Source organism: Bipolaris victoriae, assembly GCF_000527765.1.
Source record: "Bipolaris victoriae FI3 unplaced genomic scaffold scaffold_0, whole genome shotgun sequence".
NCBI classification, from domain to species: domain Eukaryota; kingdom Fungi; phylum Ascomycota; class Dothideomycetes; order Pleosporales; family Pleosporaceae; genus Bipolaris; species Bipolaris victoriae.
This window is the reverse complement of record NW_014575392.1, coordinates 723,899-739,225: the sequence shown is the minus strand read 5'-3', so window position 1 is coordinate 739,225 and position 15,327 is coordinate 723,899. Positions and strand designations below refer to the sequence as shown.

The following is a 15,327-nucleotide window of genomic DNA, read 5'->3' as shown; positions in this document are numbered from 1 at the left end:
GAGCAGCCTCGTCTTGTCTACTTCGAGTCACTCACATGGACTTGACCCCGTATTCTGGCATGGTGGAACGAACCAAGATAGACGGCTCTACTTCGCTTGCGCTGAGATCGCCAATGCATTCGCTGCACGCGATTAAGCTTGTTCGGTTGCGGATGACCCGAAAGCAGCTGAATGGCAATCATCCGGTTCTCCTGTCGACCATGGTGGCAACGATTTTACGCAACATACCCACTATTTGCCTTGACAGGTAAGGGAACGCTATCGGCCCGTTGCTTCCTTCGCGTTGCCGGTCCGTGTTGTCATGTTCCGAATCCTTCAAGCGACGACAGGAGAGGACAGCATGGATCAAGTTTTTAACACTATCCCAGTGCCCCCATTATGTTGTTCCTTTTGTTCGCCGCTCTTTTGTCCGTTCAGTCCACTATCACGGACTCCACTCCATCTATTCGGCGTCTTGTTTAATATTGCTGCTTACTTGTGACGCGACTCTATCAGATCTGTGCGTCACGGCCACCGGACAAGATGAAAGAGGTGATCGAGATACCGATGGCGAGGAGCGGCCGTGACTCGATGATAGCAATGTCGTGTTTGTGGTTGCTCGCTGCATCAACAGTTGTTTTTCGCATCTATGGGCGCGTAAAAGGACCCGGATTGTCACTGGATGACATCTTTGCGAGTATCGCGATGGTATGCCGCAAGTCTGCAATGGCCATTAGAGCTCCGGCTGACTTGATTCAAGGTTTTAACCACAAGCACAATCGGTCTCAATGCTGAAGGTGAGGAAGTCTTGTTCAATAGGCATCGACGGTATGACTGACACACTATCTAGTCTTTACCAGTGGTGTGGGCTATGATTTCGACCCAAACAACTCGGAAATGTTTCCCAAGCGTGAGTTGAATGCGACACGAATATTTCAACACATTAGCTAATCGCAAAATACAGTCATGAACAACCTTCCACATATCATGCAGCTTACCTTCGCCTATACATTGATATACATTTGGTGCTTGGCCGCTCTCAAGCTTTCTCAACTTGCGCTCTACCACCGCGTGTTCTCGCTCCAACTTCGCATTGCGGTATACATTGTTGGCGGTATCGTAGTAGCCTGGGCCATCATCTTTAACTTCGTCTTCTTGTTTCTCTGCGACCCCATTTCCCAGCAATGGACTATAGAACGAGTCGGACACTGCCTGGACCAGATGCTTTTGCTCAAGTTTCTGATCATAACAAACATGATAACAGATCTCATGATTGTAGCGCTACCAATCCGAGCTGTTTGGCAGCTGCAAATGCGAAAGACTGAGAAGTTCGCTGTGTTGGCTTGTTTCGGGCTTGGCTTGGCTTGCGTATTCATTGGTGTTGCTCGCTTTGTGCTCATTTACACAATCGGTAAGTTCCAGATTTGTTTTTCCCCTGCAACATGGTATACTGATAGATTTCAGATCTCATTGGCAACCTCACGGGAACTTCGGGTACTACGTTCATGTTGTGCACTGTCGAGTTGATGCTGGCTAGTCTGTGTATCAACATTCCCATGCTACGACCCTTCTATCTGCGATGGCGCTCGCATTACAAGAGCTCCTCGATGAGCAGTAGCGGTCTCAAGAGTGGGCCCAAGAGATCAACCACTGGAGGGTTGGGTGGGTCGCAACAACAGCGACCGGGCCACTATACACAGTGGATGGAGTTGGTAAGTTGGACCGCATTTGCATATTTCCGCATGCAAGACGAGAGTAGTACAGAGGCTAATGACTTGAAGCATGACAAGGATACTGTAAATGCCACCGTCACCGGCGACGATGCGAGTTCAGAGAGGAAACTCACGGCAGATCCCATGCCGTTTGATGCCATCCAGGTGTCCAAAGACTTTACCATTACGCGGGATTGAACAAGGATTACACCTTAAGATTCACACCTGTCCAATTGCCTTTCTCAGCATTATACCCACATCGTCCGCTTATTAGAGAATATGGCGTTTCGCAAGGTCGGGGAATGACGACTTCAACAGTTTTATACCAACACACCGGGGAATGACCCACGCCCAAGAAGAAGAAGAAGAATCATGGTGCAAGTTTTGGCTACGGCAGACGCCAGTCGTTAAGATGAAGTAGAAGATAATACGCAATACCGAAAGATCATGAGTCACGACATCTCCATCCAGCAAGACAATCCTTGTGCTTCGTATTCCCCCAACGCCCCAAGGCCATACATGTGACTTATTCGCATTCCAACATCACGCCGAATCTACCTGGAACCACTCAAACTTGACCTCTGTCTTTTCATGTCCAATGGCAAAAACCCCGAAAATAGGCCCTACGAAGTCTTTGCCAGTAAGGTCCTTTGCATCTACACTCGCTACTTTGTTGCTCTCTCCCGCAGCATGCAGTTTGTATGAGACTTCGTACTGCATCTCCGTATATTCGACGACGAATTCCAAGGACTCGGGCCGCATCGGCAAATCGAAAGTGTGTTTCCGATCTATCTTCTTAGCCGTATTCAAGACGCGGAGGGAAAGTTCCAGCGGCGATTGATCTGTGCTATAAGAAACTGAAAAGAAGCGATGTTCATCTTTGTACACCGCTAGGCCTGCAGTAACGTGCGCGTCTTCATCGAGAGAACTCACAACAAAAGTGGCTCTACTTCTCCCCTCGATACAACACTGGCGCTTACCCAGAAACGAAGGCGACCCATTCGGTGCAGTCAAATCATACGGCGAAGCCTTTACCACCACACTTCGACCTGTAGGATCAAAGTCATAATCTCGCAGCTCAGGATCATGAATATACACATAATCTGTTCCAGGCACTGCACTCAGCTTCTTCCTCGCATCAACACTCACACCAGGAATACTCAGTTGCATGGTCGCGCGCTCAAACTTGAGCCACCCATCCGCACTCCACGTGCCGCGCGTAAGAAACGTCTCGCGGCCCAGCCCGTAGAATTCCTTTTCGCGCATGCGGATCCCGAGGCAGACGCCCCACCACTGTCCGTCCTTGGCGGCAAACGCCTCGCAGTGGCCCGTACACTGAACGTACTCGTCCGTGTTTGCAGCGCTCAGTATGGGGTTTAGCGGACTAGGCTCCCAGGGCCCATCCAGCAGATTCTTGCTGCGTGCCATGGTTACAGCGTGGCCTTCATGCGTGCCGCCCTCGGCTATCATCAGATAGTAGAAGCCATTGTGGAAGTAGATGTGTGGGCCCTCGGGGTATATGCCTCCCGTACCGTGCCAGAGATATTTTTCCTCTGTCAATTTCTTACCTGTGGTCACGTCGATTTCGAAGAGAGTGATCTTTGTCGAGGGCCCTGGCGATTTCGAGCCGCAGAGATAGGCTTTTCCTGTTTGGGGGTCGAAGAAGAGACTAGGGTCTATGCCGTTGAAGTCAAAGTAGATGGGGTCGCTCCAGGCCGAAGCATAGATGTCGGTGGTGGAAATGATGAAGTTTTGCGTCTCGCTTTCTTGGGCGGAATCTGTGCTGTGGTTTACAACGTTGGTGCAGACAATGTAGAATGTGCCGTTGTGGTGGCGGAGCGTGGGTGCGTACAAGCCGCCGGTGGCGTACAAATGGTCGTTGTTGCCAATGTCGTGGATCAGGGTGGGGGCTTTGGAGAAGCTGAGTTGTGAGGGTCTGTTGATGCCATTGCCGATTTGGTGCCAATGGACGAGGTCACGCGAGGTGTAGATTGGGAGGCCGGGGAAGAGGTGGAAGGTCGAGTTTACCAGAAAATACGTGTCGTCGACTAGGATGAGAGATGGGTCCGGGGCAAAGCCCGGTATAATTGGGTTGATGGGCGAGTCGGTGCTCATTGTAGTGCTGTGTGGCTGATCAAAGAAACCTTGTGAGCTGGTCGAGTGATTTAGACTTTTCTAGAGGGGGTGGTATCATGGACTCGTCTTTGTCCTGTGTGCGAATCATCATGTGTAGTCTGATGTTGCTTTCCTAGTGCATCGGGTATTTTGCCGGGTAAATGCATAAAAGAGGCGCATGAAGGAATGCCATATCCGTCTTGTTCTCTGCCGTCTCGACAACGACTGTCAAACCTTAACGTCATGTGACATCTCAGCCCAATGATGTAGCCAGGGATCGCGTCCGAAACAAGTCACTCAACCCTATTCTACTACTGTGTCGACCGTTTACTTTGGGTCACAAAGACTTGAACGGCCAACCAGGTCCATCCCGCTTCAATGCAAGCGTGCCGTGTGTAACAAACAGGTATCATAGGTCCAACGAACATGATCTGCAATATATATCGCAGCGATAAAGTGGTATGCAGAAGACAGCCGAAATAGTCCTCCCAGGCGAAAGGATCAGATTAGACGCGCCTATGGCCCAGCACGGTATCCCAAGACTATAGTGTCTAGGCGCGCCTCTTGGTAGCGTTGGCTGGCGTCCAACTCGAGGCTGTACTGAAAGCTTGCTCGGCTGTCAATGTACCGATGATGAACGTCGAATCACACACCGCGACACTAAAACACTTCCAGTATCGCTTCGGCCCACACCACTCCATAGCCAATAGCAGCCAGCGCGGGATAAGGTCAAACTGCACGTCTCCATCTCAACCACACGAAAGCAAAAGACAACGTCTGTGACGATCTTTAGCCTGTTGTGCCCCATGGGGTCACTCGCGCCCTTGCTTAGCTTCACCCCGCATTCAGGTTTGGGCTTAGTCTACGCCCCAGGACTCCTCCAATCCATCCCAGCCCCGACGGACGCTGGCGCCCAGAGCCATCAAGACCGCAGTGCCTTGGTATGGACTCGCTCTACACCAGAATCTGAGACGGCAGTGCTTGACTTGCGGGACAAGGCCAGGCAAATGTAGTTCAATTCACCCATCTTGGCTCCTCCCAAGGAAGGTTTGCCCCGGTTAGATACCGTGCGCTTGGGACCTCACGCGAGCAACTTGCGGTAGTATGCCTCCTGGCGTTGCATGTGCCCTGGGATGTGGAAAAAAGTATATAAATGCAGTGGCCAACGAGACTTTTTACCCTTTGCTGTTTCTTCATCGGGGCAGGCGCTGGCTGTTACACTGCATTCTTCAGCGAACATTCGATATCAAACTATCCATCATGGGCTTTTCTCTTCGCCCGCCAAAAACTACCCAGAAAGTCGTGCCTGTCAAGCCGCCAAAGGGCCATTTTTTCTTCGCTGGTCGTGCTTTTGAGCGCCTGCCATGGTGGAAGCGACCGAATCTGCGTAGACTGTACATCTACATTGTTATTCTTATCTTGACCAATACGGCGAATGGTTTCGATGGGAGTATGATGAATGTTGGTAACACTACGTTTGCACGCTGATCTATGCTGATGAGTGACAGGGTCTCCAATCGCTTTCCTACTGGCAGGACTACTTCGGCGAACCCCGCGGTGCAATGCTTGGTTTCTTCAACGCCTCAATGTCGCTTGGTTCGCTCATTGGTCTCTTCTTCACGCCTTACCTTATCGATTGGAAGGGCAGGAAGATTGGTGTGATGATTGGATGCGCAATCATGCTGTGTGCTGTTGGACTGCAAACAGGAGCACAGGACATTGGCATGTTTATTGCTGCTAGATTGATTCTTGGGTTTGGAGATACTATTGTGCTCGGCTCAGCTCCGCTGCTTATTGCGGAGATTGCTCATCCCCAGGATCGTGCTGTTTTGGTCACGCTGTCGGGTGCGAGCTACCACTCTGGTGCTTTTATTGCGTCTTGGGTTACTTATGGTACACTTCAGATTCAGGTAAGTCAGGAGAGAAAATCATATCTCGCCATCACTCAATCCCTGCTGTGGAGATTATTATGAGAGTGTCATCACTGATTCAGAACAGAGTGACTGGTCATGGCGCCTACCCTCCCTTCTCCAGGCAATCTGCTCCCTGATCATCATCGCCTTCGTCCCCTTCATGCCCGAATCCCCTCGTTGGCTATGCAACAAAGACCGCCACGAAGAAGCCCTCGCAGTCTTCTCTAAATGGCATGGTGAAGGAGACGAGAACGACGAGTTCGTCCAACTCGAATACGCCGAAGTCCGCGCAGCTATCGACTTGGACAAGCAGCAGAACGCCACCAGCTGGTCCGACTTCCTCAAGACCAAGGGCAACCGCAAGCGAATCACCATCATCACCGCCATCGGCTTCTTTAGCCAGTGGAGCGGCAACGGCTTGATTTCCTACTACCTCAAGTACGTCATGGACAACGTCGGCCTCACAGATCCACACACGCAACTCGGCATCAACGGCGGCATGAAAACCCTCGCCCTCTGCGAAAACTTCCTCTTCGCCTTCCTCGTCGACAAACTCGGTCGTCGCCCCATCTACCTCATCTCCACAATCGGAACCTTTGTCATGTTCAACATCTTCACCATTATTTCCGCGCGCTACGACGCAGCGCCTCGTGCCCCTCTGGGCAAAGGCTTCATCGTCAGCATTGTAAGTTTTTTACACCCTTTCAAGAAAAAAAAGAAGCTATATTAATGTGGCCCCGGAAACAAGTTCTTCTACGGCATCTTCTACGACATCAAATCCGGCATAATGGCCGGCTACACCACCGAAATCCTCCCCTACGGCCTCCGCGCAAAAGGTTTTACCTGGCTCAACTTCTGCGTTACCGCCGCCCTCTTCTTCAACCAGTTCGTCAACGGCATCGCGCTCGACGCTATTCAGTGGCGCTACTACATTTGCTATTGCGTTTTTCTGGCTTTCGAGATTGGTGTTATTTACTTTTGTATTGTGGAGACAAGGTACACTCCCATGGAGGAGATTGCAAAGTTCTTTGATGGCGAGGAGGCGGTGGATGTGGGCGAGGCGGCGTTGGCGGATGTGAAGGAGAGGGGGATGGAGGGAGGGGGAGTGGAGAAGAGTGTTACGGTGGAGAGGATTGAGCAGGTTACGAAGTAGGGGATGGTGGGTTGGGGTGTGGGGGTTTAGAAAAACTTGGTCTGATACAGCTTTTGTAGATGGTGATGATGTTGTATGAATTTCCCTGCTTGAGATTTACGCATATTCGTTATCTTTTTGTGATTCTGGAGTAGATTCTGTCCATGTTATCTATACTTTGATATCCAGCCTATGACAGCGTAGCCGAAGTCATCATGCACGTTAGGGGGCTGAGTCATTGGCTCAAGTAGCTTGACGTCCTTGTGACATTTCTTAGGAAGTACTTTGACCGATCAAAGCGATAGTAAGCTGGAAAGACTACTCAGCTCAAGATCCTTTTGTGATGATATCTATCCTTAGTGCAAGCCCTCCACTTAGTTTTTGATTTCCCTAACTGGAGACAATCGGTCTTTTGGAGGCCTTCTGGAAGGTGATAACTTACCCAGTACGGCTATTATACTGTGCAAGTAGTCAAATGAGAACATTGGTAGGGTATTGTGGTCGTCGTCCTGAGGCTGTAGTGGCGCATGGTGACGTCTCCAGCCAAGTTGGGGATCGAAAGTGGCGCAGTCAGTGTTCTACTCTTATCTCGCTGTTCGCCTCGCAGCTTTCTTTACTCTTCTCTCCTACAATCCTGTTGAAATTCCAGACGTAACGAGCGACGCAGGTGAGTTTTCCGTGATATTCAAGCAATAAATATCCAAAAAGATGACTGATGGCAGTAACGCACTTTACGGGTCATGCCTCTAGGCAACCATCCCTCTTGTCATGGCCTCCCTTTTTCAAAATCTATCGCGCATACTGTGGGCCCTGTACCCCATGAATGCACGAGTAGATTCAGGTTTCGTGGCTCGTCGGTGGCACTATTATGGGTCTCAATCACATATCGTAAATCTGTATACGTTGTCCCTTACTTCTCTTGCCGCGCAACAGGGGATATCCTTATTCACATCGTTGGTCTTTACGAATTTTACTGATCCTATTCACCGACACACTCCTTCCGGATGCATCGCGAAGAAACACGCATACTTTACCATTGCTTATTCGGTTGGGTTCATGCTAGCAGCCATAGCGGTCCCCCCTGCCCTGGCACTTCTAGTCGTGGTTATAGGGTTTCGGCTGATATCCGATCTACTAGGTTTGCTTCTCATTGCATGTTTTTTTGTGATTTTCTTTCTGTGGTTCGCGTTCTACCGGTATCCAGTCTTTGACATTATCTACCCAAGGCTAAAGAACAAAATGCTGGCTAAAAACGCCCAAGTTTATTCCGATATTTCTAAAGGGCCACCTCGTATCCGAGTTCTGCGGCTAAGACTAGGGAGATACGAAGAAGAGATCACATGCGACTTGATTGAGGGACCTCTTTCGTTCTCAGAATTTGAGGCACTCAGCTACGTTTGGGGTGTAAGCTTACGTTCATACACCATCCGGGTCGATGGAAAATCATTTTACATTTCATACAACTTGTATAATGCACTCAAAGAGCTGCGCAGCACTGAGCATGAAAGAATACTTTGGGTTGATGCTGTATGTATCAATCAACTCGACGATACAGAGAAGAGCACCCAAGTCCAGATGATGCGAGACATATACTCGAAGGCTTCCAGGGTGGTGGTGTGGTTGGGCGAAGCAGCTCCTGCTACTGGTTCTCTATTCGAGTTCGTACAGCAATTCGGGATTGCAAAGACCGAGGAAATCGAAACACTTTGGGATAATCACACTATGCAGCCGACGTGGATCAGCATGAGGGCAGAATATCTCCGTATCTTTGAGCATGGCTGGTGGGGTCGTGCCTGGGTTATTCAAGAGGTAGTCGTTGGGCGTCACGTGGTCATACATTATGGTCCCTTCCAAGTTGATTGGGAAGCTGTCCACAAACTATTCACGTACAGCCCCTTTGCAAACGGCTTGTTCAGTAATTACAGGGCCCCTTTATTCACTAAATATATTCAAAGCCTCAGAGAAGAGGCAAATGACGCTGAGGATTCCAACGTCGCACTAGGTGACCTCGTCATCCGCTTTCGACGACAATTAGCCACATTTGGATCTGACAAAATATACGCCCTGCTTGGTTTACTACAGTCGGATAACCCATCTCTAATAATGCCTGATTATAGCAAGCCGCCGGATGAAGTCTTCCTGCAGTTTACCGAGTCTTGTCTAGTCCACATGAGAAACCTGGACATACTCAGTTATGCTCCTGGGGCGCAACTTCACGATGCGAGTTGGTGTCGAGATTGGCGACTCAGCTATGATTATCCGTTTATTTTGAAGGCCAAGAGATTGCTAGATCTTGAATTATCCAAACCGTTCTCGGCATCGGGACGCGATCCCCCACACTTCGTAATTGATCTAGAGCATCGTATTCTGGCAGTCGCAGGTTGCAAGATTGACGTTGTGGCAAGAACTGGAATCGTTCCAGTAAGAGGACCCTGGCAAAAAATTGATTGGGACCAGGTTTTGCGCAGCTGGGAGTTTGTCGCTAGTAAGGAGCTAGGGCATGCAGAAACATCTGCTATGAGAGAATCCTTCAATCGCACAGTCACTGCGGATTGCTGGCAGATTGAACCTATGGACTGGAGAAAAAGAATTAAGCCCCTGCAGGAATATCCACGTGACGATGAAGATAGAGATTATAGGCTCGCGGTGTACAATGCCTGTATCTGCCGCCGATTCTTTGTTACTGAAGATGGAAGATTTGGCTTGGGTCCATGGGATATGAAGAAAGGAGATACCGTGGCTGTTCTCTTGGGCGGAAAGACACCCTTCTTACTGCGACACTGCGTCAACAGGCGTTCGGCAAAGATTCCCGCTGTTACGTATCACAAGCTCGTAGGCGAGGCTTTCGTGGACGGGCTAATGTACCAAGACGGAAGTTTGCAGGATGACAGCTTGGAGAACTTCTTCTTGATATGAATTGCTCGACCAATGTCCGGAAAGCACTTAATATTTGGATGATATTAGGGGTGTTATCGGGGTTCAGCGAATCAAGCGAGCTAGTCCTGGATAGCCAAGGTGAAGGTGGGGCGTCGACTGGTTGCAACACCAACCTCGCGGTATCGCCACCACGTCATGTGCAACTGACGGTTGCACGCCACTTGCGCACTGTTCCGCGTATTGGCACCAACAGGATCCTTTATTAACGCTTTTGAGGTACTTTTAAGCAGCCAACCCATAAAGCTTGCGGTCCGCCACGGCCCACGGCTCCACATCTGCCGATCACCGTTTCTCCTGCTTGTTCGAGCATCGACCTTGCGCTAGCGATGGCACACTACTTTAACCACCTTCCTGAATCATGGCCAATTCGCCAGTCTCTGATATGTATGGGCAGGGGCGGATAGTTATCATAGCTGTTGAAGCTCGGTCTTCGTTCGTGTGCGATTACACTATATAAAAAGCGCAGTCGTGCCCGTTCTTCGCTCCAAGTTGGCGACCAACGCATTCACACCATGCGTCTCTCAATTGCAGTCGCAGCGGTCCTTTCCAGCCTACAGGCTGTTTCTGCGCTCAGGCTCTCACCAAGAAACATTGCGGACAGGGAGCAGGAGGTAAGCCAACCTTTCTATTGTTTGTGTAGCCCAAAGTTCAGACGAGAGCTAGTCATCAGTCTATTGTCCTCTTCCTAGCTGCGACGAGGAGTTAATTTTCATACTATCGTCATCTGGTGCTTACTCGGCGAAATTCGAGCGAAACAGAGTCGACGCCCAATGGCACGATGCTAAATATATTGGACCGGTGAATCTGACAGGATAATTAGTTCCAAGCACAGACTCGTCGCAGTCTTGCAAAACGCGAGGACACCGACCCGTCCCTGCTATACCCGGAACGTAACTTGTCTGTACCAGTTGACTTCTTCCACAACGAGACTCGTTACGAGCCGCACAGCAATGCATCTTTCAACTTGAGATACTGGTTCGATGACACCTACTACAAGCCAGGCGGCCCTGTATTTGTCCTTCTCAGCGGAGAAACCAGTGGAGTGGGTCGCCTACCTTTCCTCCAAAAGGGAATTGTACATCAGGTCATCAAGGCTACTAATGGTCTAGGCGTCATCCTGGAACACCGTTACTATGGAAAAAGTTTCCCTGTTCCGGATCTTAGCACCAAGAACATGCGCTTCTTGACAACGGAGCAATCTCTTGCTGAGATTGACTACTTTGCGAGGAACGTCAAGTTTGACGGAATCGATGCGGATCTGACAGCTCCAAACACCCCCTGGGTTGTCTACGGTGGATCTTATGCCGGAGCGCAAGCTGCGTTCCTGCGCGTAGTCTACCCAGAGACCTTCTGGGGAGCAATCTCGTCATCAGGTGTCACCAAAGCCATCTATGACTACTGGGAGTACTTTGAGCCCGCCAGGCTTTACGGACCTCCGGACTGTATCAAGAACACTCAACTCTTGATCGATGTGGTCGACGGCATCCTGTTGCGCCAGAACGATACTTCCTTGGTCCAGTCGCTCAAGAATGTCTTTGGCCTAGGCCGTATTACGGACAACCGCGACTTCGCAAACCAGCTCACTGGTGTCTACGGTCTCCAAAGCACAAGCTGGGATCCCGAGGAGAATTCTCCCTCGTTCTTCAACTACTGCCAGAACATCACCAACGAGGAGCCTGTTGCCGAAAATCTGCGTCCAGAAGTTGCTAAGCTCGTCTCAGCAGCTGGCTACCCCAACGACACAGCAGTCCAGGACATAACCCTCAACGCCATTGCCTGGCTCAACCGCACCGCAGTTGCAAACTGGCGCGAATCAGACGTGTCCCAAGACCAATTCTTTACGACAACCAACACTACCGCCCTCCAGTCAGCCAGTTCGCTCGAAGACTACCCTTATGTAAGCTGGAACTACCAAGTCTGCACCGAATGGGGCTACATCCAAACTGGCAATACACCCAAGGACATCATGCCCTTGATCTCGCGCACCCTCGACCTCGAATATCTCACCTTCTTCTGCCGCGCACAATTCGGCATCGAGACCCCTCCGGATGTTGAGCGCGTCAATAAATACGGCGGGTTCGACATTGCATACGAGCGCCTCGCTATTATCGGTGGAAACGCCGATCCCTGGAGGCCTGCAACCCCATTGTGGTACCCGGATAGCCGCAAAACCTCCACTGATGAGCCGTGGTTGCTTATTAGCCATGGCGTGCATCATTGGGAAGAGAACGGTATCTTTGAGAATCAGACTACGCCTGATTTGCCGCCGCCACAGGTTGTGTATGCGCAGCAGTTTTTGAAGAACTTTGTTGTGGATTGGCTCGAGGGTGAGTAATTGAAATATATACCTGGTGTTATACTTTGCTAACGATATGACAGAATTCGAGGACCAGAAGACTCAATCTGAGCTTCGCAAGTAATGTAATGAGAAGATGAGGGTTTTGATATTGAGGCTATTAAGGTTTATTCATGCCGTAATTCCGGCTTGATCAAGATGAGAATGTAGTAGATGTAGTGTCAACATCATGAAATTCCATCTCTCACGAACGCAAGTTCTAGACCTTCAAGATGATTGAGTCAGATGATAACATTGATCCTTGTTCATTTCAAGAGCCCTCGTTCCGTTCCGTCTGCATCCGCCTTGGCGATTATTTATTTTGAAAGCAGATCATTCTATGCGTTTGTGTCTTTGGAAAGGGCCGAATATCGCCCATGCTGGCGATCATAATTCGAACTAGAATGGTTGATGATAGTATGTCATGAGATTGGGTAGGACAACTGGATATAACTGCCTTCGACCTTCAAACAATCTTAATCAGAGCCAAAAACTCGCATCCTTCAGGTAGGTTTCCAAATGGCCAAGCAACTCTCTTCTTAACATCAGCCAATATAGCCAAAGGTTCAGCGTGATCGACCCAAAAATCCGTGTCCGCACAACACACTGCACCATCGTCTACACTGCCGAAGATACTGCCCCTGAACTTAGCGTCTCTTACGTACTGTACTGGCGACAGAGCCATGATACCAGCACCATGTTCCTTTACAAAGCTCATATCGACATTCTCAATTCCCTTGCCCCACGCACGCAACCCTGCCACAATAGCAGCTGGATGCGACGACAAAATGCCAAAGGCGTAGTCCTCATCCTCACGGAGGCGACGTAGTAACTACACAAAGTCAGCAACATCGCCCCTATCGAATTCTTCAACAGCAAAAAGATGTCCTCAGTCAACTACAGAGCTCGTAGCTGAATACACTTATGGTATTCACTGCGACACGTGATGTAGGTAGAACAAAAACACTTACCTCCGTCGCAAGCCCCCTCCTCCGATACTCAACCTTCACACAAAGCTGCGTAACCCAGCAAACTCTCCTCCCCTCGTACATCCAGCGCGTCACAAATGCATACCCAGCAAGCTCATCGCCATACATGCCGCGAACGAGCACGCTATTAGTGCCCGGGGCTAAAGACTGCGACCGGAGACGCTCGACGGATAGCCGGATTCGCTTACCGTGTTTGCAGTGTTTGCCTATTCTTTGTTCGGCGTGAGAGCCCCAGATGCCGTAGGCGGAGGAGAAGATGGTGGCGCATTGGGAGAGTATGTGGGAGGTGATTTGGGGGGCGGGGAGGATTTCGAAACTGAAGGATATGGTGGGTGGTGAGGAATTGAGATTGCTGTGTAGAGAGATTGTGTTGGGTGACGGGGGCATGGTGGGGATGGTGAGTTTTTGTTTAGATCTTTCTTTTTAAGAAGTAAGGGTGTTGGTGATGCTGGGAGGAAGAAGGAAGATGAAGGGTGCTAGTATTTTTTTCTTTGGCTAGAGAAACAAGAGGAAGGCGGCCACGTCTGAATTTTACTTATCTGTTCACAGAACCATGGGCCGCAAGACGTAATCTTCTGGTCCCCTAAGTTAACGAAGCCAATCACATGGATTTGAAGATAAATTTCTGTCTCACACGTTTTTGACAAGAAAATTATGATCGAAAAATCTATCTCCTTTTAGCATTAACTATTGATTTTGCTATTTGCAAAATCTTATCTTCTAGGGTGAAGATGTTAGAATCCCTCATTCCGAGATAGTAATTTACTATTTTAACAAATTTTACAATCAACCTCGTTTTCTTAAAAGAGATAGTGGTGGCTAGGTAAATTGTAAAGAATAAGTTGAGGTACACTAAACGGCGGGTATGCATAATCGCTTATGCATACTCTTTGTTATTGTAGCCTGACACTAAAAGGAGGCAAACATACCTTGATCGCAGACCCCCTAATAATAAGCTAAACCTAGCGAAAAAGACGCCTATTGGGGGAAACTTGTACTACATGATCACAGCTAGGAGTCGGCCATCCCATATGCTAGTCTTTCTCATTTCCATAACCCTTCGTACCAAACTGGGAGCCATCAGTGAACTTGCTAGGTACGGTAACAGAATTAGAGCGTTTGGTTCTGGTGGTAGTAGGCATCGAAGCCTGCTCCTTCCTCAATCACGTATGTCTAGTTACATTTCCAGACACTTTCGGTATCTCCCAAGATCCGATGTTCCACTTCCAGCATATCGATAACTCATCTTCTCTTCCGAGTCAGCTTTCCCTTGTTCATTGTGTCTTGTTTCCCACCTCATGACAACTGGTACCCATAAGAAGATAAGTAGCAAGACGGTATAATAAGAACAGTATATTCCGGCCCTAACATTGTGTTCATTTTGAGAACTTGGGACTAAGAGATTATCATCAGATTATGTCTTCAAAGATCTCCTCATCCTTTATCTTCAACTCAAACGATGAACGTGCTTCGACCACTTTTCTCAAGTACTCCTTCCCTTAGTCCCCATTCCATGTTTCCCGAAGCACTCACTTACATCCACGGACCCAACTTATAACATGTCCGCTATGCCGTTCGCTCTAAGGTCGAAATAAACGTTAATAGCCTCATATAAGCACTTTCCCCTTTTAAATTCCATGCTAACCCCAAAATAGAAGTGACTAATTATAATTCCAATACCGTAAACGTGCGCAAACGGCATTTCCCGTACTTCATCCCTGTCCCCCTTCCGAGACCGCTAGTCACACGTATCTATTATCCGCGTACTATTAGATTTTTTCCTCTGAGAATGACAAAAGGCATTTAGTACAACTCTATAATCGCCTTCAAAGCTGTGATCACAACACCAGTCTGCAACGCTGAGAATGGTGGTAACAAACATCTGGATATTGTACTAAACGCGGAGCAAAGCTCACCGCAGCTATACCGAGAGAATTAAGCTTTATTTTCTAGAAGTAATAGGAATCCAGCGCATGGAGCATATGCGGTGAGAAAATGCAAAAAAGACGGCTGGTTAAGTTTGTCATGGAAATTAACCGTAAGCAACCAACGCAGTGACATACCTCCCGCCACCTATAATTACACTAGCGGTCACCCATTCTGGGTCAGACACCAATATTCAACAAGCTCCTGATGACAGAGTTTCGGTTACTAGGGTCGAGCTAAGAGGAAACGGGTTGGCGGGTGATGTCTCGGTCACGTTTGCATGCCGTTA

General features: G+C 49.1%; 6 protein-coding genes across 6 annotated transcripts; 4 read left to right on the top strand and 2 right to left on the bottom strand.

The window, feature by feature from the left end:
* Window positions 1–522: 522 nt before the first annotated feature.
* On the top strand, window positions 523–1,889 carry COCVIDRAFT_83624 (hypothetical protein; the record flags this gene model as incomplete). The annotated part of the gene is made up of 6 exons (XM_014707313.1): window positions 523–687; window positions 740–776; window positions 830–889; window positions 944–1,390; window positions 1,444–1,691; window positions 1,761–1,889. 6 exons carry the CDS (start codon window positions 523–525, stop codon window positions 1,887–1,889), a joined length of 1,086 nt encoding a protein of 361 aa, XP_014562799.1.
* A 345-nt stretch (window positions 1,890–2,234) lies between these two features.
* On the bottom strand, window positions 2,235–3,806 carry COCVIDRAFT_11111 (glycoside hydrolase family 43 protein; the record flags this gene model as incomplete). Its single annotated transcript, XM_014707014.1, has 1 exon — window positions 2,235–3,806. The coding sequence occupies one exon, from the start codon at window positions 3,804–3,806 to the stop codon at window positions 2,235–2,237; it is 1,572 nt and encodes a 523-aa protein (XP_014562500.1).
* Window positions 3,807–5,066: 1,260 nt separating this feature from the next.
* COCVIDRAFT_32674 (hypothetical protein) lies at window positions 5,067–6,872 on the top strand (the record flags this gene model as incomplete). Its single annotated transcript, XM_014707153.1, has 4 exons — window positions 5,067–5,267; window positions 5,315–5,716; window positions 5,805–6,404; window positions 6,468–6,872. 4 exons carry the CDS (start codon window positions 5,067–5,069, stop codon window positions 6,870–6,872), a joined length of 1,608 nt encoding a protein of 535 aa, XP_014562639.1.
* A 1,218-nt stretch (window positions 6,873–8,090) lies between these two features.
* On the top strand, window positions 8,091–9,767 carry COCVIDRAFT_83145 (hypothetical protein; the record flags this gene model as incomplete). Its single annotated transcript, XM_014707312.1, has 1 exon — window positions 8,091–9,767. The coding sequence occupies one exon, from the start codon at window positions 8,091–8,093 to the stop codon at window positions 9,765–9,767; it is 1,677 nt and encodes a 558-aa protein (XP_014562798.1).
* A 533-nt stretch (window positions 9,768–10,300) lies between these two features.
* Window positions 10,301–12,208, top strand: COCVIDRAFT_83736 (hypothetical protein; the record flags this gene model as incomplete). Its single annotated transcript, XM_014707311.1, has 3 exons — window positions 10,301–10,399; window positions 10,609–12,115; window positions 12,168–12,208. 3 exons carry the CDS (start codon window positions 10,301–10,303, stop codon window positions 12,206–12,208), a joined length of 1,647 nt encoding a protein of 548 aa, XP_014562797.1.
* Window positions 12,209–12,589: 381 nt separating this feature from the next.
* Window positions 12,590–13,499, bottom strand: COCVIDRAFT_83701 (hypothetical protein; the record flags this gene model as incomplete). The annotated part of the gene is made up of 2 exons (XM_014707310.1): window positions 12,590–12,955; window positions 13,095–13,499. 2 exons carry the CDS (start codon window positions 13,497–13,499, stop codon window positions 12,590–12,592), a joined length of 771 nt encoding a protein of 256 aa, XP_014562796.1.
* Window positions 13,500–15,327: the final 1,828 nt, after the last annotated feature.